This window comes from Hylobates moloch, unplaced genomic scaffold, assembly GCF_009828535.3.
Source record: "Hylobates moloch isolate HMO894 unplaced genomic scaffold, HMol_V3 SCAFFOLD_8, whole genome shotgun sequence".
NCBI lineage: Eukaryota > Metazoa > Chordata > Mammalia > Primates > Hylobatidae > Hylobates > Hylobates moloch.
This window is the reverse complement of record NW_026652283.1, coordinates 74,539,817-74,561,629: the sequence shown is the minus strand read 5'-3', so window position 1 is coordinate 74,561,629 and position 21,813 is coordinate 74,539,817. Positions and strand designations below refer to the sequence as shown.

Sequence of the window (21,813 nt, the reverse complement as noted above, 5' to 3'; positions counted from 1 at the left end):
GAGACACAGCGAGGCTTACCTAATCTCTAGTTTGCCTGGGGAATGTGAGAGGAGAAGGTCCCAAATGGCTTTAGGCAGGCACCAGAAAGAGGAAAAATGAAAACCATGTTAAAGATAAATCGAGCCGTTCTTAAAAGTTAGAAAGTAGACTTAATTAGGACCAGCTCTCCCTGTCCAAAACCACAAAAGTTAAAATGGGAAAATATTTCCAGAAATGCCTATTATGTGTTGTTAAAAAAATATCTAGAGTAAAATATATGTTTTATTTTATACATGCCTCCAGCTAAAAATTATGCCTTTACCCACTCACACAGGAGATGAGAATGCAAACCCAAATCTAGACAGCCTCGAATCAAATTTAGGTTGCTTGCTAGTGTTGCAGTTTTCTATCGGCCAGATCTTACTCAAGCTCCTCAAAGGAGAAAAGAGGGGAAAAGATGAAAAAAGACAAGAGAGGGGTGGGGAGAGAGCCTTTCCTGACAGGCTGTGGCATGTCAGCATTTGCTCCTATTCCATTAACTGGCCTTCTCTGTCGTCTTGCCTTGGTGCCCATGATGGCACATCTTTCATCACTGCGTCTGCTGTCCTCCTCTGAACTCATGGAAGGGCCACATGTAATTAGATGAGGTCAGCCGGGGGTGGGGGAGGAGAGCCAGGCTCGCTGCTCCTAAACAGGACCTCCAAAAATCAGATACAGGGTCGCTCCTGTTCACTGCCTCATCAGCAAGGTCATTAATTGGCCCAGATTTCTCAGAGAGCATTTAAAGATGATTCATCTTAGGAAGGGCTAACCCCTGTCTTCCAAATGCTTGGCCTGGCCTTTTTTTTTTTTTTTTTTTCCTCTTTTTAACTACTGTGTAGGAAAACGTCTTTAACTCAATTATGTTTTGAAAAGTGATTTCTCCATGACAAATCAGTACCCTTTTTGAAAACACACCTTGTCCCCAGAGACATTCTTGCTCTGTGTTTTAGCGGGTCTCCAGGAGTTCACTCTCTGACTCCCGTGATTCATCAGTATTGTCGAGGCTCTTTTGTTATTGTCCTGAAGTTTACACGAGCTCCCTAAATTGAAGATGAAGGTCATTTATTTATTGTTGTTAGCCTGTCTCCCATTGTGCATGAGCAGTTGGGTGTTTATTCTTCAGAAGCTCTGTTTTCGAGGTGTAAGTTCAATATGGAGGCTCCACTGCACACTGAGGATGTAAGGTGTCCAGATTACATGATAACCCAGGGAAGAACTAACACACTTTTCTTTTATCATTTTAGTTGAGAAATGCTATGGTGAATCGAAAGACGGGGAAGTTTTCCATGGAGGTGAAGAAGACAGTGGACAAAGGGGTACATTTTTCTCAAACATTTTTGCCGCTTAATTTAAAACAAACCACTGTGAAAAATTAGCTTTGAAAGCTATATCTGGAATAAATATCTTTCGCTGAGATCATTTTTCTCTTGTCTTTACTTATCTCAAACAAGATTCATGTAGTACTGTTAACCTGATCATAGTGTGTCCATTTATTTTTATTTATTTCTGAAGACTTCACTTAGCAGACTAACCATGTTTTCTTTTCTCTACGACTTTTTTTTTTTTTTTTCAATCTAGAAACGGGTTTTGGTGATGACAAATGACTACTATTATACAGACATCAAGGGTACTCCTTTCAGGTAGAGCTGACCATAATACATGGACATTCCATCAGACCCATCAGTTGTGTTTGTACAAAACCTGCTGACACTCTCAGAGCTCATCATCTGAAGATAACCAAACACCCTGCCAAAAGGCTGGAAAGAGTGAGGAAGGGGCTTTTCCCAGGCTGCTTTTGTTTTCCAGAAGTCGGGGGAGATGGTTCAGGCTCACCTAGGAGAACTCACTCAATCTGCCATGGCTTTGCATCTCATTGTCAAGCAAATATGCTTTGGGGGTTCCCGCTAAGGGTGAAGACAAGTGCAGAGGGTTACCAGGGTCCTTAACCATTGAACTTGCTGCTTTGTGAGTTCCATTTCACCTTTTATTTCCGTGACCAAAAAAACAATCCTTCAAACCTGGAGGTAGCATATCCATCCCTACATGTTGTGCCTCTGTTTCCATTTCTCTGAACTGTCCTTGTGTGCTTGTCTACTTTTGAATCCTGTTGTTTCTCTTTGTAACAGTCCTGAAAAATGGCTTTGCCTCATTGCCTGCCTTCAGATGTGTATGTAGCATTCTAAAGTTTCCCACTACTATTAACTTAGTGTGGTAATTCGTTTTGTAAAAAATTATTTCAGTAACCCTGCTTCATGTTCCTGAACTGGCGTCTCAGAGCTAAGGAGAAAAGGAGTTTACTGACTGTAGAATAATCTGAAAAATAAATTCTAGCATTGTTGTCCTAAACTACCAAGGATCATGGGTGGATTCCATGTGGAACCAGGAGCAAACAAGGAACATATGAGCTGCTAAGTGCGTTTGCCAAATAGTCTCTCTAAAGTAAGAGACTGTTTTAAAAACATAGTCTCTTGCTTTTGACAAAAACGGAATGGATCTTAAATCAAGCCAGTGAGTGTGAAAAACCTATTAGACTAGGGAGAGGATTGGGCAAAGAAGCCTGCAACACAGTAATGCAGTTACACTCATGTAGTAGTGGAAGTTTTTGTTTTTGCCTTTGAGAAGGGGTCAATTTCCCAAGTCCCAAACGCTAGGGGCTGGAGAGACCCATCTCTGAATGCAGGGCAAGGGTGTATAAAGAGCAGGGCGCATGGTCTTTGGGAGGGTATCTGAGAGAAGGGCTTGCTGGAAGGGCGAGCAGTTTGCCACAACTCTGAAAACACAAAGAGTAGCCAATTGCTGCTGGCATTTCCAATCAGAAATTACTTTGAAGCAGCTGATTGAACCTAAGAAAAACCAATACCAGTGATAATCAGTGGGGTTTTGAAAGTAAACGGTTGGAAAAATTGTTTACAGATCATGAAATGGAAATGTGAAAAATGGAAAATTAAAAAATGTTAGCCCACAAGTCTATTTGAGTTGATGCCAGGGATTTCAAGATCTGCTTTGTCTCTCTGCACAGTTTAGGTGTGGCGCTCTCCAGAGGTCATGGGAAATATTTCTTCCGAGGGAATGTAACCATCGAAGAAGGTAAGATACCGCCTGGCTCGTCTTATCCTTTGGTGTGGGAAGAAGGCTCGGGAGCCAGCTATTGAGTTAGCTGAAGAACTTGTTCATCTGTCCGCACCTCTGACCAGTCCGTTGGACATTCCACTCAAACGAATGCCTACTTGATATTCTTAATACCTTTCTTCTTCCCTGGCGTGCCTAGATTTCAGAATGGCAGGAGTTCTGATTCATGGTTGTGATTTAATTTACTTACATTCTGCTTTCATCCACAATGCTGTTGACTGTGAGTTGCTCATAGTTAACAGCTTTGTGGATAAAAGCAGAATATCAGTAAATAGGAATCATCCCTCAACTATATTCTTCTCATACATGAAAATCAGTACTTGGGAGAAATACAAATTTACGGAATAACTCATGCCCAGGGGAAACCATGAAAACAGAGATATGAGAGCCTTAGTCTCTCCTACACAGTTGAGCCACGTATTTCACTTGTGTTTCATGGCAGCCCTGGCCCAAAGGGAAATGTGACCATTTAAATGATTTACATAGGTCAGAGAGAGTAAGTAGCACCTTGAAGTTCCCAGACCCTCTTATGTTCATAAAGCACAGAGGCACAGTAAACTCTCAGTAAACAGGAGCAGTTGTTATAGCTCTTTAAATTTTAAAATTGCTGTCACACGTGCTGTCCTTTTCATCTGCCAACTCCCTAGTAGTTCAGAGAGGTTACCTGTTCCAGCATTAGCTGCTCACAGGGGTGGTGGACATCATTTCTGAAGGGCCCCACTCCCTGAGTGGCCTTGAGTGACTCACTTACAGGTCATTAGGTTTTGCATGTCCACAGAGAAGGAGTGGGCCCAGAACTACTGCCTTTCTGGATGTCCATAGGGAGGACAGCCAGGAATGGGAAGGTCAATTATAAGCCAAGTTTTAATTGGTCAGAACTGATTACACATGTATGTGGTGAGTTTCCAGAAGCTGGCCCATCCACGGCACCCTCAGGTGATGCTACAGGGCATGAGGAAGGAGATGGATGTTCCCTGAGACGCCAAACCCCTAGATAGCCTCTGGTTTACTGCCGATGGTCCCTGCCCGTGTTGTTTCAGGGATATTGGTTTGTGCTTCCCAAGTGCCTTTGAGATCGTATGGGGGCAGAAAGGAGAGTAGAGAGGCTCACTGTGAGCTGGGCAGAACCCAGAGTGTGCCCACCAAAGAGCTAACCGTGTGGTCTCTCTTCCCAGAGACATGCCAGAGAACACAGGCAACTCTGTGACTTGAGCAAGACACTCTGCAGGATGTGTTTTCAGGATCATGTTTTCACTTCTAGAATTTTCTGCCTCTGTGGGCCATGTTGGCTCTGTGGACATCACTGCCCATGAAGCCAGAAAATTCATGTGTAAGCCATGTGAGGTCAAGCTGAAGAAACAACTCATGGTCAGAACAATAGAAGGAGAGGTTATTAAGAAACTAATTGCCTCTCATGGGTCTGCTCCCTTGGTCAGTCCTCAATACATGGGCCCGTCCCTCCCTTCCTCTCTCTCTCTCTCACACACACACACACACATACATGCATGGAGACACAGATACGCACAGTTGTTTTGCATTGTCTTTTGGATTCTTTTTTAGTCACTATCTTCCTGTATGTTCCACAGCTGTGAGGCTAAGGAGTCACAGAATTTCAGAGCTGACTGTAACCACTATGCAAGAAATTAGCTCAAATCCTCAGCAAGGGGGAGAGTGGCTGCTTATCCACCCAAATGAGGTCATATCTTCCTCTCTCTGTTGGTCCTCTGTAAATAAAAAGACTGACAATCCTGCCAGCTTTGCTGAGTAATAGAACTTAAGAAAGCTGCTTACCCTTGGGCCAAATAGTAGAGGATCTTGTCATCTCTCTAGGAGTCATGGTGTGTTATTGTTCTCTTCTGTTCTTGGAGAGGGAAGGAGTTCCTTGGGGTTGGCAACCATACTTCTATAGGATCTTCAATAAGGAATAACTCCCTACAGAATGTAGGAATTTTCCACATGCTTTGCCAATGCCAGAGATTACAAAGGTGACAAATAGGTAGCTTTTGCTCAAAAATATAAAAAGTCATTACCAAGATTGAAGGTGTGGCCTATAATTCTACCTGCTGAAATTGTTTCTCTTATGAATCTTTTAATCTTTTTCAACACTTTGTATCTTTTTTTTGTGTGTATGATGGCGTCTTGCTCTGTTGCTCAGGGTGGAGTGCGATGGTGTGATCTCAGCTCGCTGCAACCTCCACCATCTCCTGGGTTCAGATGATTCTCCTGCCTCAGCCTCCTGAGTAGCTGGGATTACAGGCGTGTGCCACCACGCCCAGCTAATTTTTGTATTTTTAGTAGAGACAGGGTTTCACCATGTTGGTTAGGCTGGTCTCGAACTCCTGACGTCGTGATCCGCCTTCCTTGGCCTCCCAAAGTGCTGGGGTTACAGGTGTGAGCCACCACGCCTGGCCACTTTGTATCTTTTATATGTATTGCACATGATAATTGTTCAGCAAATTAGAGCTTATTTCATTGTTGTCAGCAGTTCCAGTCATCAGTGGATATGATTTTTATCAGAAGGACGAACATCAGAGGTGAGAGAATTAGAGAACAATTAAATTTCCTTGGTGCCCTAGGAACCCAGAGAAGAAGCAGTCAAAAAGATCTTCCCGGTAGATCCCTTCTTTTCTGAGTGTCATTTATAGGTCCTGTGAAATATAGCCAGAGAGGATTTTGTGAATGAGGTTGGGAGGATGGGAACTGCAACTAGAAAAAGACTTGACGCCCTTAACCCAGTTTTCTGGGAAGGTACAGTCCCTTCTCAGGGCCTTTGCACTTGTTATTCCTTCTGCCGTGAGCACCCTTCCTGCCACCTACATGACTCTTCCTTTCCTCATTCAGGTCACTCTCTCAGTGAAGCCTTTCCTGACCTCCATAGTTACAATGGAATCTCTCTCTCTCTCTCTTTCTCCCTTCAACCCTCCTTATCTCTTGGTCCTCCCTGTTCTTGTTCCATGTTCTCTTTTCCTTTTTAGCCCTTCCACCATCTGATATTCTCTAAAGTTAAATTTTAATATAATTGACTATCTCTTTTCTGCCACTAGAAATTAAATACAATGAAGGCAGTAATTTGTGTCTTGTTTTGTTCGCTGCTATATTCTCAGGGCCTAGAATCATACCTGGCATATAGCAGATGCTCAGTAAAAGTGTGGAAGAAAGGAAGGAATGGGAGGAGGGCAAAAGGAAGGAAGGAAAGTTGTTTGGTTGGGAAGAAGGAAAGGAAAAAAAGAAGAAAGGCTGCACAGATAGATGGATTGCACTAGGGACTAATCCCTATCCCATTTAACTGTTTTCTGGCACTTGTGAGTTATGCAGTATTACTTGTATTTCATGGTAGATATAACTCAAAGAGCTGACATGACATCCCCAAGATCATTCAGCCTGTAGGTGTTGGAGCCTGGATATGCCTACTTGGATCATATGCAATGATGTTCATTCTAACGTATTCTCTACTTTCTGTAAAATCGAGCATAATTGTGTGATAGGTCTAGTATTTTGCTACTTCTTTTATAGCTTTGTATTTGAGAAGGAAACGAGTCCTGAGTGCAGTAAGATACTATCAGTCATTTAAGAAACTAACTTCCCAAAACAGGCTATAAGCATCATGGGAGTTCCCGAGGTCATCATTCAGAAGTGTATGTCCGCTGATAACCCATTAAGATCAAGCCATGTGAAAGTGCAATGAAACAGTTATCCTTGCAGGGTTAGGATGGTCTGGAACCTTCTATAAAAACTCCCAGATTCCATGCAAGCCCCAGCTCCCCTAGTTTCCTTCCCAGGCAGGTGACCATTTTCACTTAGGATCCTGTAACAACTAGCAATCTTTGCTGCTCAAAAACAGTTGAGTGTTGATGACTTCATATTGTTCAACCTATGATTTCACCCTCACAACCGCACATCAATTAGGGAGTATTATTCCTGCTTTTCACATGAAGAAACTGACATTTAGAGAAGTAAAATAACCTGTTGACATCATACATGAGGTCAATGGCCTAGCCCAGTTCCCAACTCGAACTAAAGGGAGCATCAGAGAGTGTTTCTAACAGTCCTGTTAAGCTTCTCCCTCCGGACTCATTTGTGTATCCTCTATCTTCAAGGTGTTAAGGTTTTCCTGGGATGAACAGCCAGGGAAGGTGGCAGTGCTGGCTGAGTGAAGTGGAGATCGGGAGAGAGTCCTGCCTGGAGGGGAACTCGTTTATTTTGCTCAGAGTCCCTGCTCCAAGGCAGGTCCCTTAGGGTTGATGTCTACCCTTAACCCACCCCACAGCCCTACCCTAGAATATTTGAAATGCACAGGAGGATTGGGGGAGTGGTACTTACTCATGAACCCCTTCTCCTTGACCCCCAGGCCTGCATGACTTAGAACATCCCGATGTGTCCTTGGCAGATGAATGGTAAGAATTAAACTATCCCTCCTTGACCATGGCATCCTTCATTGCCGTCTTTGATTCCACATGGTTTGTGCTCCCTTGCCCAGTTTTCCTGATTCCAAGGCAAAGGAAGCAGATGCTGTAAATATTGACATAGTCTTGTTTTGGGCCATGTCGTGTTCTTAGGTCCTACTGCAACACTGACCTACACCCTGAGCACCGCCATCTGTCTCAGTTAGAAGCGATTAAGCTCTACCTCAAAGGCAAAGAACCTCTGCTCCAGTGTGAGTATGCTTTCAAAAGTGTGCTGTGCCTTCAGGGGTGATGGTGGGGAATGAACACAAAACTATTTTTTGGCCTCAGTTGTTAAGGGAAGCTTTGCTTTGGCAGAGATTATCAGTCACATGAAATCCAATCAAATATCTGCTTCCTGTAGGAACAGGAGAAAGAATGTGGATTACGGAAAATCGCACAGAATCCCCAATCCTGGTTTAGCTGTTTGCATTGGGCTTTGTCCCCTTCTGAACCATTTAGTCAAGCAACTGAATAGGATGAAAATGTTACAACTGGGAAGGGACTGTAAATATTTGCTCATCTCCCTTATTTTGCAAATGAGAAACCAAGGCTGGAAGTAGGACTGTGTGTCATTCAAGGCTATATCTAGATCTCCTGGTTCTCCCAAGAGTGGGGTCACAACGGGGACACGTAGCCTCTCAGTGTGGTACGTGCTGAGTGTCCTGCCTACCAAGCATCCCCTTCTAGGGGAGCTCAGTGAGTAGGCAATCTCTCAGCTGGTGCAAAAGAGGGAAGAGCAGCAGCAGCCATGGATGCCCCTCAAAAGCAGGAGCAGACCCTATACTCTCACAGGATAGCTCCAGTAGCTACAGTTTGGGCAGGGGGAGAGCCACCAAAACTGATCATGATATCTGCCCCCACCTCTAACAAACATCATGTATTCAGTGACCTGAAAAGTGTTTTACATATGTAATCCTATGAGAGGTGTAAGGAGATTATCCAGCTACTAAACGACATCTCCATAGAATGGATTTACTTTTTGGGATATGCCCTGGTGGGGAAACGATCAGATGGACATCCTGTGAGCCCCATGTGTCATTGTCTTTGACTTTTTAAGGACATATTTAAAAAGCAAAATATAGAGACAATATGAATAATACATTTGTAGTCACCATCCAGCTTTATGCAGTCTTAATATTTTGCCATACTTACTCCAGGTGCTTTTAAGGAATGAGACATTATAGATAAAGTTGAAGCCCCTGGGTGCCTGCTCAGCCTCACTTCCCTCCCAAAGAGAATGGCCGTCTGTATTTGTTCATTATTCTCAATAATTTAATGCTATTCCTACATATGTAGGTATCTATAAACAATATATAGCATTAATTTTATTAAAATATATATTAAACTATATGTATGGTATAGTGTATGAATTACTATATATATTATAATACATACAATATGTGCATAAAATATATATGTACTACAACTTGTGTTTTCACCCGTTATATTTTTGAAATTTGTGTTGATCATTTAGCTTTAACGCATTTATTTGCATTACTATATAGAATTCCACTGCATAACTTAATATATTCATTGTCTTACTGATGATAAGTTATTTCTAGCTTTTGCTTTTTAGCAAAGCTCTTTTTTCTTTTTTTTGCCCCCAGTCAAGGTGAGGACTGTCCTGTCTCATGTGATAATTAATTGTCCTCCTCTGCAGAGTGATTTGAGAGTTCTAGGATGCCTCTCCTAGACTTACCATATCCTCTCATTCCTTGGCCTCTTCCACAGAGCTCTACCAAGAGTCTCTTTGGATGGGAACAGACATTCTCCTTTAAAATGAAACAATTCTTGGCCGAGCATGGTGGCTCATGCCTGTAATCCCAGCACTTTGGGAGGCTGATTCAGGCAGATCATTTGAGGTCAGGAGTTTGAGACTAACCTGGCCAACATGGTAAAACCCCATCTCTACTAAAAATACAAAAATTAGCCAGGTGGTAGTGGCCTGTGCCTGTAATCCCAGCTACTTGGGAGGCTGAGGTAGGAGACTGGCTTGAGCCTGGGAGGCAGAGGTTGTTGTGAGCCAAGATTGTACTACTGCACTCCAGTCTGGGTGACAGAGTAAGACCGTGTCTCAAAAAAATAAACAAATAAATAAAAATAAATAAAATGAAACAATTCTTAAATAGAAGGAATCACAAAATAAGAATCCCAGTGGTTATTAAGTTATGGTGTCTCTTTTCCATGTGACAACAGGCTGAGAATTTCAGGGTGCTAAAGAATTTCAGTTTTAGGAGAGGACAGAGATGGGGATGATGACAAGCAAGTGTTCAAGGAGTACTGGCTTCTGGTCTCCAAATCTGGGACTCAGCCTGCTGGTCCATGGCAGGAACCATGAGATGGGGTGAGAAAGCAAGAAACTGAAGTGTGAGACACCCAGCGCTCTCAGTTGACTACCTTCTTGCCCAAATGCTTTGGAGGCTCCTGTGTTGCAGGCATACCAGGTGTCAGAACTGTTTCATATTTTCAACTAGTGGGAACTTAACTCATAAAGCAACATGCCGCATGAGAAAGTAGCCTGCAGACGCTGCACAATGAGCCCATGAGTGCCTCTCATGCCCCTCTTCCAGCCCTGCCAAAGCATCCTCTTGTCTGTCCCTCCCAATAGGTGATAAAGAATTGATCCAAGAAGTCCTTTTTGACGCCGTGGTGAGTGCCCCCATTGAAGCGTATTGGACCAGCCTGGCCCTCAACAAATCTGAGTAAGTGGTTGCACGTGTCCTCCTTTCATGGCCATTTCCTCACCAACACTCCGAAATATGGTTATGGTTTAAAGAACTAAACTGTTTTTAGGAGCCTGGTGTTAAAGTTCTTTAATTTTCCCCCAAGCTCCAAACCACAAGAGCTAGAGCAGATTAGCGGCTCGGGCTTGGATGGCAAGCTCCTGGCTTTGACATATAATTTGTTTGAGTTTTAACGTTACATGAAATTTGGTACGCTGAGGTAGGGTGACACTTCCGAGAGAGAGAGAGAGAGAGAGGCAGAAGGGAACTTCGTTTCCTGCCTCGCCACAGCTCTCTCTACTTTGCAGTCTTGAGGGAGCTTGGGATCTGGGCCAGGTTAGGTTGTGAGTAGGACAGAGAAGTGAGAGCTCAATTTCATAGGGTGTCAGATATAACCCTGTGGTTTTATTACTGAAGTGGAGGGTGGAGGGCTGTGGGGAAGGCCGTGGTAGTTGATATCAAAGACTAGGATGAGAACTGCTTTAGCAGCTTATTATTATTTCTTTACTATTATTAATTTAAGTAGACTATTAAAGATTAAAAAGAAAAGGAAGAACTATTCCTTTTCCCTTATATCTTCATGTGTTACATGATTCATTTCTCTCCACTTTTCTGTTCTTCCTTAGTTCATTCCCTCATCTTATCTTCCCTTCTATCCTGTTTCTCTCCATTTTTCTATTCAGTAGTTCATTCCCTCATTGTATCTTCCCTTCCATCCTGACATTCATTCTGTTTGCATTTTCATTCATTCACTCATCAAGTCTTGACCATGTGTCTGTTATGTGCCAGACTCTGAGCGAGCTGTTGGGGAAATGGAGAGAAACCACACAGATAGAGCCCTTAACATCATGGCACCTGTAGTATATAGTGTGCTGTATTATTAAGAATCATAACTGCTTTGAAGGAAAAGTAAAGACACATAAAGTGTAACAAATCTAAAGTGGAGGAGGAAGATGGGAACTAGTTCAAGGTTCGGGCAGCATTCCAGGAACAGCACGTACAAAGGCCTTGAGATGAGAAAGTATTTGACACAGTGGAGGAATTTAAAGAAGGTGGACACAGCTGACATATAGAGGATAGGCTGGAAGATGTCAGAGGATGAGGCTGCAGAGGGGCCTCATGGCTCAGGACCTTGGGAGTCAGGTTAAGGATTTTGGATTTTATACTCAGAGCATTGGAAGATCACTGAAGGATTTTAAGAAGGGGAAGAAAATGATCAGATTTGCATTTTACAAAAAGATCTCTATTGCTGTGTGGAGAACAGAGGGTAATGGGGTAAGAACAATAGTAAAGTTTCTTACAGTTTTCCCAGGGATTCATGACTTGGACTGGGGCAGTGGGCACAGAGAGAAGAGGTCCACTCGTGGCTTGCTTCAGAGGCAGGGTCTCCAGGACTTGATGATGGGTTTGTTGTGGAGGGTAGGGAGGTTGAGCCATCAAGGATCATTCCCAGGTTTATATCATGAGCTATTGGGCAGATGGTGTTATTTGCTAACACAAGAGACACTGGGGGAGGATCAGGTTTAGGGCTGGGCATGGCCAGTCTCTCTTCTAGACATCACGAGCTTAAAATGACTGAAAGTCTCCCAAATGGAGATGTCAGGTAGGCTGTTTAGTATGCAAATCTGGAGCCCCAGAGAGATTGCGTTTTTCATTATTAGGGGTGTCTTTGAACTGCTTGCCTTCATGGCATGGATCTTATTTCCTAGGAAGCTGGCAATGAATTGAGACTTTCCTGGGGTTTCTTTCTCTACTGAACCTTGTAGTGTTTCTTTTCGGCTCTCCCGAAACTCAAAATCTTGAGCAAAGGTTGCTGATTCATTCCTAACACATACTAAAGATTTCCAAAATGGTAACTTGCTTTGTAGTCCACCATCTGTAACTGATGGGACAGCCGGCTTTCCAATTTGGTGTAGGCTACAAGCAGAAATGCATAGTGTTGGTTTTTATTCAGCCCTTAAATACTTAAAGGTAGCATCCACCACTTTGACTTTCATCAGAGATCAAGTCACCAAATGACCTTACTTTGAAGATAACGTGGAGAATGCTTTGGATAAAATTACTAGTAGCATTTAGGACAGAGAAACAAGCTCAAGAATTGGTGTTCTCTTCATACATTTATTGTAGAATAAAATTATGTGTTTGTGGGCCAGGCATGGTGGTTCACACCTGTAATCCCAGCACTTTGGGGGAGGCTGAGGTGGGCAGATCATAAGGTCAAGAGATCGAGCATCCTGGCTAACACAGTGAAATGCTGTCTCTACTAAAAATACAAAAAAATTAGCCGGGCATGGTGGCAGGCGCCTGTAGTCCCAGCTACTCTGGAGGCTGAGGCAGGAGAATGACGTGAACCCGGGAGGCGGAGCTTACAGTGAGCCGAGATAGCACCACTGCACTCCAGCCTGGGTGACAGAGCCAGACTCTGTCTCAAAAAAATAAAAAAGAAAAGAAAAAAGAAAAAAAATATGTGTTTGTGAAGAAAGGCCATTTGCTTTTTGCATAGGAGAAATATACCTTGCAAATCTCCTAAAGAACACACTCAAGCATATAAAATTTGCCTTGGAAGTTGAAACAAAATGATATTTAGTGAATTTTTGTATTAGTTTTCCTTGCCAAGGCTGTTCTTAGAGTTCCTATGTGTAGCCTCCTACAGAGCTATTGGAAGAAGCCATTTCTTTACACATCTCTTTGGGGTTGGTGGTGAGAATAAGGCCTGTGATCTGGTAGAAGTGATAAGCTGGTACCCCCCACAACTGTGTGGATGTCAAAACCAATTCCAACTACGTGGAATTCCAGGCTGTGGGATGCTGCAAACTTGGTTCCGTGGCTCAGTTGCTTTAATGGCAGATTCCACAAATGATCTCAAGACCAAGAATAAACTTGGTAGATTTAATGCAAAAAGCTAGTCCTAAGCCCTAATTGGCTAGTCCTTCCCATTCTTAGCCTGATCTCTTTGAACTTGCACCCAGAACCTTGAAATAAAGATGTGTGTATGGTTGGAAGTAGATTTTTTTCAATGCTGCTTTTGTTGGCAGGAAGTTCTTCATTTTTCCTGCAAGTATTACTGTGAAAACTTTTGTAAGGGATGCAAGTTGGCAATCTGTGCTTGTGTGTGTGTGTGTGTGTGTGTGTGTGTTTCTGTAACTTCTTTTAAAGTTCAAGTTTCAAAACTACTATTTGGTAAAAACATTCTGTGAGTCTTAAAATGCAATGCATTATCTGCTTACTGTCTAGAGGCCTCCCCTTGACATCCCTTGTTCTGTTTCAGGAATTCTGACAAGGGTGTGGAGGTCGCCTTCCTTGGCACTCGCACGGGCCTCTCCAGAATCAACCTGTTTGTCGGGGCTGAGCAGCTCACCAATCAGTAAGTAGGAGGGATCCTCTGCAGGGGCCCAGGGAGCTCCTGAAATGGAACATTCAAAGGGAAGCTTATTTCATTTCTTGATTCCACTACCGGTAGAAACATAATTTAGGCCACCCCAGGCCTATTGAGATTTTTCCTCTCTGTTCTACCATGCGGGCCCCAGCATGTGCTTTCACCTGCCCGTTAGCCCTTCCACCACCCTTTGTTCCTCACGCTTGTTGGCTTCTGTCCACTGTCCTGGAGTCCTCTCCCGCCCTGATGAGTCATTTCAGAACTCTGGGAGGTAGTGCGGCTGCTGGGGGAGCCGCCAGAGGGAGGAAACACTCATCTCATAACAAATGGCTTCAGGGTGTTCAGCTGTTCTACAGCTATGCTGAGGAATTCCTGCCTGTACAAAAATCAGTGTTCCAAGTCCTGTTTGTTTGTTTATATTTTACTAATAAACCTCTGCCTCTGTGCTTAGCCTGAGGGGCTGCAGAGCTCCACACCCAGGAGTGGGCCCTCTGGGGACGCTGGGGTTTGACAATGTCTCCTTGGACTTCCAAAGAGACCTGGATGGATGGTGAGCAGAGAATTTCCGGGTCTAGTACCCAGATGCTCAGCCCCTGTATCTTCAGAGAACCACGGGCCCTTAACTCATCAAACTGGTGTTTCACCAGTGCTAGTAGGTAGACTGTGAAGTCCTTTCTGAGTCTATTAATAAGTTTTTTCTATTTCTTTTCTCTGAAGCAAGAAGAGATTGCTAAGATATGGACAAATGGGTCCCAAGATTCAGAAAGTTTGAGAGTGGTTTGCAAGTGTATGTGTGAGTTCAGAGGTTACCACAGAACATTATACCCCCAACCTTCAGGGTACCTGGAGGTGAATAACCAAGCCACAGGGTAGCTGCCAATTTGAGAGGGGTTCGCTCGTCAGGGGTCCAAGGAGGCGGTGCTTCCTTGGAGCTTGACAGTGCTGTCTGCCTCTGCTAGATGAGGCCCTGACACCCACCATACAACCTTACAAAACCAAGTCTGGTAAATGACAGATCAATCAATGTTTAGATATTTTAAGAGGCTGGCTTTGAATTCTGTACTAGGACTTTGACCTTCTTGATACTCACATTTATCATCTATGAAGTTTGATTATAGTTGCAACTTGATTTTTAAAGCCTTTTTTAAGCGTTTTACCCCCAGACAATTGTTTTTCCAGAGGGCAAGTTCCTGGGAAGGACTAGAGGTGCTGAGATACATATTGCCTTCTCCTGTTAGGATCCAGATAGGCAAGGGAAGACAAGGGAATTCATTTTCTAATACTCAATGAGAAAGTCTGCTGCTGGCATTGAGACTGAAACAAACAAAGCTGCAAAACAGTAACAATAAAACATGACACTTTGCTGGTCTGATAACTGTGTTATTGTGATGGACTTAAAAGACAAAGGACCACAGTAAGGATGCCGGGAGGTGTACCTGGCTTATCTTACTTGGGTATCTTCATTCTGTCCACCTGAAAAGTGAGAGCAATGATCTCTTTTGGTTACTGTGAAGATCAAAAAAAATTATGGGTGGGCCGGGCACAGTGGCTCATGCCTGTAATCCCAGAACTTTGGGAGGCCAAGGCAGGCAGATCACTTGAGGTCAGGAGTTTGAGACCAACCTGGTTAACATGGTGAAACCCTGTCTTTACTAAAAATACAAAAATTGGCCGGGCATGGTGGCACACACCTGTAATCCCAGCTACTCGGGAGGCTGAGGTAGGAGAATCACTTGAACGTGGAAGGTGAAGGTTGTAGTGAGCTGAGATCACGCCACTGCACTCCAGCCTGGGCAACAGAGTGAGACTCTGTCTCAAAAAAAATTTTTTTTTTTTTTTTTTTTATGTATGGAAAATTTCTTTGGGAAGCTAAAAAATCCTACAACTGTGTGTTCTATTCTTTGTGGCATTACGTGACCCACAGAGTGGGTACTCATTGACAATTTGGATGGATGAAATCTGTCTTCAAGAAACTCCTATCATTGCTTCATATAGAGGCACCTTGACGTCTATTGTCTTAGGGTCTTGCCTGCCTATTCCCTCCCATCAAATGGTATTTGTCAAGATCCAGCTATTTGGATACACTCACTAAGCCAGGCTTAGAAAGTTTTTAGCATTTCTGACTTTTGGTTTAGTTTTTGCTTTTGACTAGGGCATGAAAGGCAGAGCTTAAAGTATTGGGCAGAGAACTTGATAATATAAAGTTGCTACCCTGCAATTATCTCATACTATCATCAGTCTCCTACACTGAGATTTCATCCCATACCCCCGCTACCTGCATTTGGAAGTAGGTCAATTATACTGAAACTTGGCCGTCACCCCCAATAGTTATAATACATTCTGTACCTTCAGTACGACCTCTCACATCACATGCATATAGCATCCAGTGATGCTAGCCTTTACCGTGTACAGCCTTACGTTTAGAAGATGACCACTTTACCCCTGCCCTTTCAACCACCGAGAACAAAAGAGCTCTTGGGCTTTAAGAATCCCATATATTTGTTAGAGCCTGTTTTCAGTGTCCATAACACTCTTTCACATATGGTGTTGTGTAATTCTGATACAACCCTGGTAAAGTGCAGCGTTTTTATTGTTCCCATTTTGTAGATGAGTAAATGGGGGTCAGAGACTCAATTACTCACTCAGAGTCACCCAGTTCTTCCCAGAACCTAGACCAGCCTGACACACCACTGCAATAGCTCCTAGTATCCAGGAGGAGACTTTCACCTTACCCAGAAGGATCTTTCTTCCTGAAGAACATTTTTAGGATTCTGTAAAATCAGGTCGCTCCTTCCTGTTTCCTCCAGAATCGCTGCCTAGTAGTTGGCAGAGGCCTCCAGGGTTTCCCGGCAACTCAGTCCTTTTGCATTGACACCAGGGCTAATGGGGATCAAGTGCTGCAGGCTCCTGCTGGCTGCCCTGGGTGCCAGCACTGTCCCGGGCAGCAGGGCACTGGACACCCAGATGTGCAGCATTCCAGATCTATTGCCAGCCACCCCCAAAGCCTGAATGTCACTGTCTTAAGTGAGGACCACTTCATACCTTCCAACCAAGCTGCCATCTCATCCACCATGACTCTGGAAAAAGGCCCCCTGTGGCACCATTAACCTGTGCTGCATAGACAGGACACCTCTTAGCTGTAATGACCACTGAACAGACCTGCTGGGAGTGCAAACACCTTCTGCTCAGCCGTGGCTGCACCTGTGACCCGGGGTAGAAAGCAGCAATGCATCCTGCCATGGGCCACGCAACAGAGGCTCCTCCTCACACCGTCCAGGTCAGCTTTATGAAGAATTTCATGTCTAGCCAAAGAAATGAAAAGGCTAAAATTTCAGTATTCCTGAAGCCTGATGACTTTTAGATTAGGAAACATGGCCACTGAATACAGCAGCACAAGAAAGAGCTTGTCTACCAAGATGAGCCTGGAAGTCCTGACCTCCAGCATTCTAGATAGCACAGGGGATCTCTGCACTTTCTTAATCTTGCACATGACTCCAGAGTTGGCCTTGGCCTTCTGAATGAGAGAAGAGTGCTTTGTAAAAATTTTTCTTTTAAACATTTTTAATTTCTGGAGAGTCATTTTGTCAATAAGAGTCAAGATCAAATGCAAGCAGCTGTGCTATGTCAGACCATTTTTGACCTACAATTACCAGTTCTAGTAGCACAAAATTTTATAACAGTATTAACAAAGTAGAGCACTTATGAAGACGGCCATACAGACAAATGAATTTAAACGAATTGAGAAATTTTATTTTTGAAGATATAGGAAATTGTGTTTAATACTGGAGGAGCTCTTATCTGGATATGAGATTAGATTTTTCTTGTGATCATTAAGCATACACCAAGTGCCTGCTGAGAGCCAGGCCCTGGGAATATTGGGAAGAGGAAGGTCCCAGACCTTAGAAAGGAGTTAGGACATGCTAGTACAAGTTACAGGGAGGTAGATTCCAGAGCTGTCTAAGAACCTGAAGGGTGACCTCCAAGGGCATGGGCCTCCTCTCCAAAAGCGGGCACTCCATCTTTGGTGGAGGTGAAGGGAACCCTCGTTAGACACACCCTGCAACTACTGAATGCTTTCCTGAACTGGGTGCCAAGTTCAGGAAACCAACCAGTTACAACTTAGCCTGAAAATTTCTCTCCATGGTCCTTGCGATCCAACTCTCTGCTGCAAACTGCTGGGTTGAAAGTGGTGCCATTTCTGCTTCAACTTATGGCCTCTTCCCTACCTATACGTTGTCCCCTGATTGGTCTCCCTTCCGGAAAAATGTCTGCAGCAGACTGTGGCCTAACCAGGCGGTCATTCCGCCACCGCCCGAGTTGCACCGTATCAGCCAAGATAAGGCGCTTCAGGTGCTGCAGAGCACATGTGACTCTCTAGAGGGATGTCAGTCAATAATCATGCACTGGGACTTGAGTATGCTTAAGGCTCTGTGAAGAGTGCACAAATGTGAACAAATCTCCTGTCCTCAGAGATCTTGGGAGGTCTGGGGAGGGGATATGATGATTGTGCAGGCCAAAAAAATAAATAAAAAGCTATAAGAAAGTTACCAAGATTGTGGGGGCCCAGGGTGTGGCAAGAGCTTGCATGTGTTTCTGTAGATTCATGTGGTAGATGGTAGATGAGGCGCACTTCGAAAATGAGTGTGATTTTGAGAGAAAGAGATGGAAAGAAGAATGCACCTAGCCTTCCCGGTAGACAAGCTCTCTGCACAGAAGGCAGGGAGTCAGTGGAGGGCGGGGATGCACACAGGGGGCACGAGCAGGCCTGTTTGTCCAGAGAGGAGGCAGGTGACGGAAGAAGGTGCAAAGATCTCAGTGTGGGCTCACATTTACTTTCTTTGCACTTCTTTTGAGAAGCGTGTTTACCTTCTTTACACTTGCTCTAAGAAGAATGAGATCTACTTAAGAAGTTGGGATGAAACTGGAAAACATCATTCTCAGTAAACTATCGCAAGGACAAAAAACTAAACACCGCATGTTCTCACTCATAGGTGGGAATTGAACAATGAGAACTCATGGACACAGGAAGGGGAACATCACATTCCGGGTACTGTTGTGGGGTGGGGGGTGGGGGGGGCGGGGACAGCATTAGGAGATATACCTAATGCTAAATGACGAGCTAATGGGTGCAGGAAATCAACATGGCACATGGATACATATGTAACAAACCTGCACATTGTGCACATGTACCCTAAAACCTAAAGTATAAAAAAAAAAAAAAAAAAAAAATTCCTAGAATTGGAAAAAAAAAAAAAAGAAGTTGATTCTCCCAGGGGTATGAGTATATGTGTGTGAGTTTTAAAGCCAGACAAAGCTTTCTGGTTTAGAGGGGACATCCTTGGGTTATCTGATAGGATTTCTGTAGGCTTTGTTTGTTTGCTTGGCTTCAGGCTTTTAAGACAATTCGTTCACTAGATAGACAAGGAAAAATCATTTTACCCACTCAGAATTTGACTCCCAGAGCTCTGCAAGATATTTTTGAGTAATCTGGGGTGCCCAGTGTTAAGTGAGGCCCCCTCTATACTGAGAAAGGCAAGTTGAGGTTCTAAAAGTGAACACTGGTTTTACCTGATGAAGGCTGTCGGGGTGCTCCAGGCCCACCTTTACTCTGCTGAGTGATGCACGTTCTTCTGATTCTTTTCCACTTCAAGGGACTTCCTGAAAGCTGGCGACAAGGAGAACATTTTTAACGCAGACCATTTCCCTCTCTGGTACCGAAGAGCCGCTGAGCAGATTCCAGGGAGCTTCGTCTACTCCATCCCGTTCAGCACTGGTGGGTGCCCTTGTTGGAGGCGGGCTCTGTCTGTCTGGTCCAGTGGGTCTGGGCATTGTGTGCAGGGTGTTGGGGAGCTGCCTGAATGCTGAAAGGAACCAAGTTCAACCCTCAGAGCCAGTGCTGAATATTGGGTCAGCCCTGAACCAGTGACCTGTTCCATAAGAGTAATAATAGCCTCAAAGAAAAGGAAGGTTTTTCCTTTACCAGATTATGTAAATGTATTTCAGGAAGCAGGGCTGATGTTTTGCACCCTATGGGATTTTAATACAAACTTGTCAGTCAGTTTTTTTAAAGGTAGTCATGGCCCCACTTAGAGAAAATTCAAGCATCCCTTGCCAGAACCTTCAGTGAGTCACATCCCTACAGAGGTCCACGGTTCCCCATTTGAACTGAATTGATTTAAATTGATATGCCGGACTAAGGACTGACTTTGTAGAACCATGTGCTCTCTTGACAGGAGCCTGCAGTTACCAATGACAGGCATGTAGCCGATTAGTTTTTCAGTCCTAAGAGTTTATGATATGATAGTATAAAAAATTAAAGTCACCTGCCTCCAAAAAGAACTGAATGCTATCTTATTTCCACCAGTTTTGGAAGCAAAACATACTGGAAATGCTTCAGTGTTCCTCGTTTTTTTTTTTTGCCTCATGCATCTGGTATTTTGGGTACTCACTCTATACTGCTTATTGCAGAAACTTGAGAGATGAACAAAACCTAGTTCTGTAAACTTGGGTTGCTCTGGAAAGTTCAATCGGTAGTTATATTTTACATATATCAGTTCCTTTCATATTAATCTTCTACAAATATTCCTAATTCAATCCTAAGGGAAGTTCTCTAGGGTTTGTGCCCAATCCCCCTCCCTAAAGCTTGGTGCTTTCTCCTTTCCATGACTGAAAATGTTTTCAGAAAGGGTGCTTTTGAAATTTGTAGAAAACAAAGAGTGCTCTTATAATTGGTTGAATGGGCTCATTAGGAAGACAGTCCCTCATCAATGGACGTATTTAAGGAGAGGCTGAATGTTATTGATGAGATTCTTTGCTGGTTGGGATTTCACACTAGATCATCTGTTAGATTCTTTTCAGGTCTAAGGTTCTTTGGGTCTGTGCTCCTTTGCTGATAGACCTGTGTGTATGCCTGCCTGTAGTTATGTGTGCTTTCTCAAATATAAATTTCCAGGTGTCTGAAGCTCGCTTGCTTGCTTGCTTTTCTTTTTTTTCTTTCTTTGTGTCTTTCTTTTCTTTCTGTCTCTTTCTTTCTTTTCTTTTCTTTCTTTCTTTCTTTCTTTCTTTCTTTCTTTCTTTCTTTCTTTCCTTCTTTTTCTGTCTGTCTGTCTCTCTGTCTTTTTTTTGAGACAGCGTCTTGCTCCATCACCCAGATTGGAGTGCAGTGGCATGATCTTGGCTCACTGCAACCTCTGCCTTCTGGGTTCAAGCGATTCTCCTGCCTCAGCCTCCTGAGTAGCTGGGATACAGGCACCCGCCACCATACCCAGCTAATTTTTGTATTTTTAGTAGAGGTGGGGTTTTACCATGTTGGCCAGGCTAGTCTCTAACTGCTGACCTAAAGTGATCCACCCTCCTTGGCTTCCCAAAGTGCTGGGACCGTGCCTGGCCTGAAGCTCTTTCTTTATGCTCGTCTGCACCACACTTTATTGCTGAAAATATCAAGAGACAGTGAACTTTTCATTCTGCTGCAGACCTATGAATAATAACATTGTCTTCTATCAAGCAATCTCTTAAGACTTCCTTGTCACAGTCCTCTAAAGAAAAAAATAGAACTTAGCTTGCTGTTCTTCTGATTCTGGAATCATCGAGTTAACTAAAGCTGTTGTTGGATTGGTTTTTGGTAACTGGGATTTTCACCAAACTTTCAATGTAACGGTGTAATGAAGTGAGTTTACCTGTTCATGACAAAGTTACAGATGACGTAACATCTTAGGACATTTCATAACCCCCTTAGAGTCAGGGAAAATCTTAAAAATCACCAACTACAAGTCTCTGTGGCGGAGCTCTCTCTAATTTTCTCTGCTATGTATTGAATACCTGTACAAACTAGAAAAGAAACTGGTTTTTATTGCTGCTTAAACTTGGGCCAGGAGAAAATTTCTCATTGCTTTGGTCCTAAGTGTATTCAAATTCAGGTTTGACTTTTCCCTGCTTCTCAGTTCAATTGGATTTCATCCAACTCACACTCATTGAGCACCTTTTAGCAGGTGGGCATTGGACTAAATTATTAACTCCAGGCATTCAGAATTTGTGCTCAGTATCTTTTAATTCATGGATATTGGAACCATTGCTGGTAATTGAAAATCTCTTAATACTAATGCCATATTGTTACCAGAA

The 21,813-nt window shown here is 43.5% G+C and overlaps 1 protein-coding gene across 1 annotated transcript in view; it reads left to right on the top strand.

Annotated features, from left to right (window-relative positions):
• CACNA2D3 (calcium voltage-gated channel auxiliary subunit alpha2delta 3) overlaps positions 1-21,813 on the top strand; it is a 961,034-nt gene that overhangs the window by 749,873 nt on the left and 189,348 nt on the right. Inside the window, 8 exon segments of the mRNA XM_058443425.1 lie at positions 1,267-1,338; positions 1,601-1,662; positions 3,042-3,109; positions 7,500-7,545; positions 7,708-7,805; positions 10,205-10,298; positions 13,588-13,683; positions 19,347-19,468. Of these exon segments, the coding sequence (XP_058299408.1) occupies positions 1,267-1,338; positions 1,601-1,662; positions 3,042-3,109; positions 7,500-7,545; positions 7,708-7,805; positions 10,205-10,298; positions 13,588-13,683; positions 19,347-19,468 (658 nt within the window).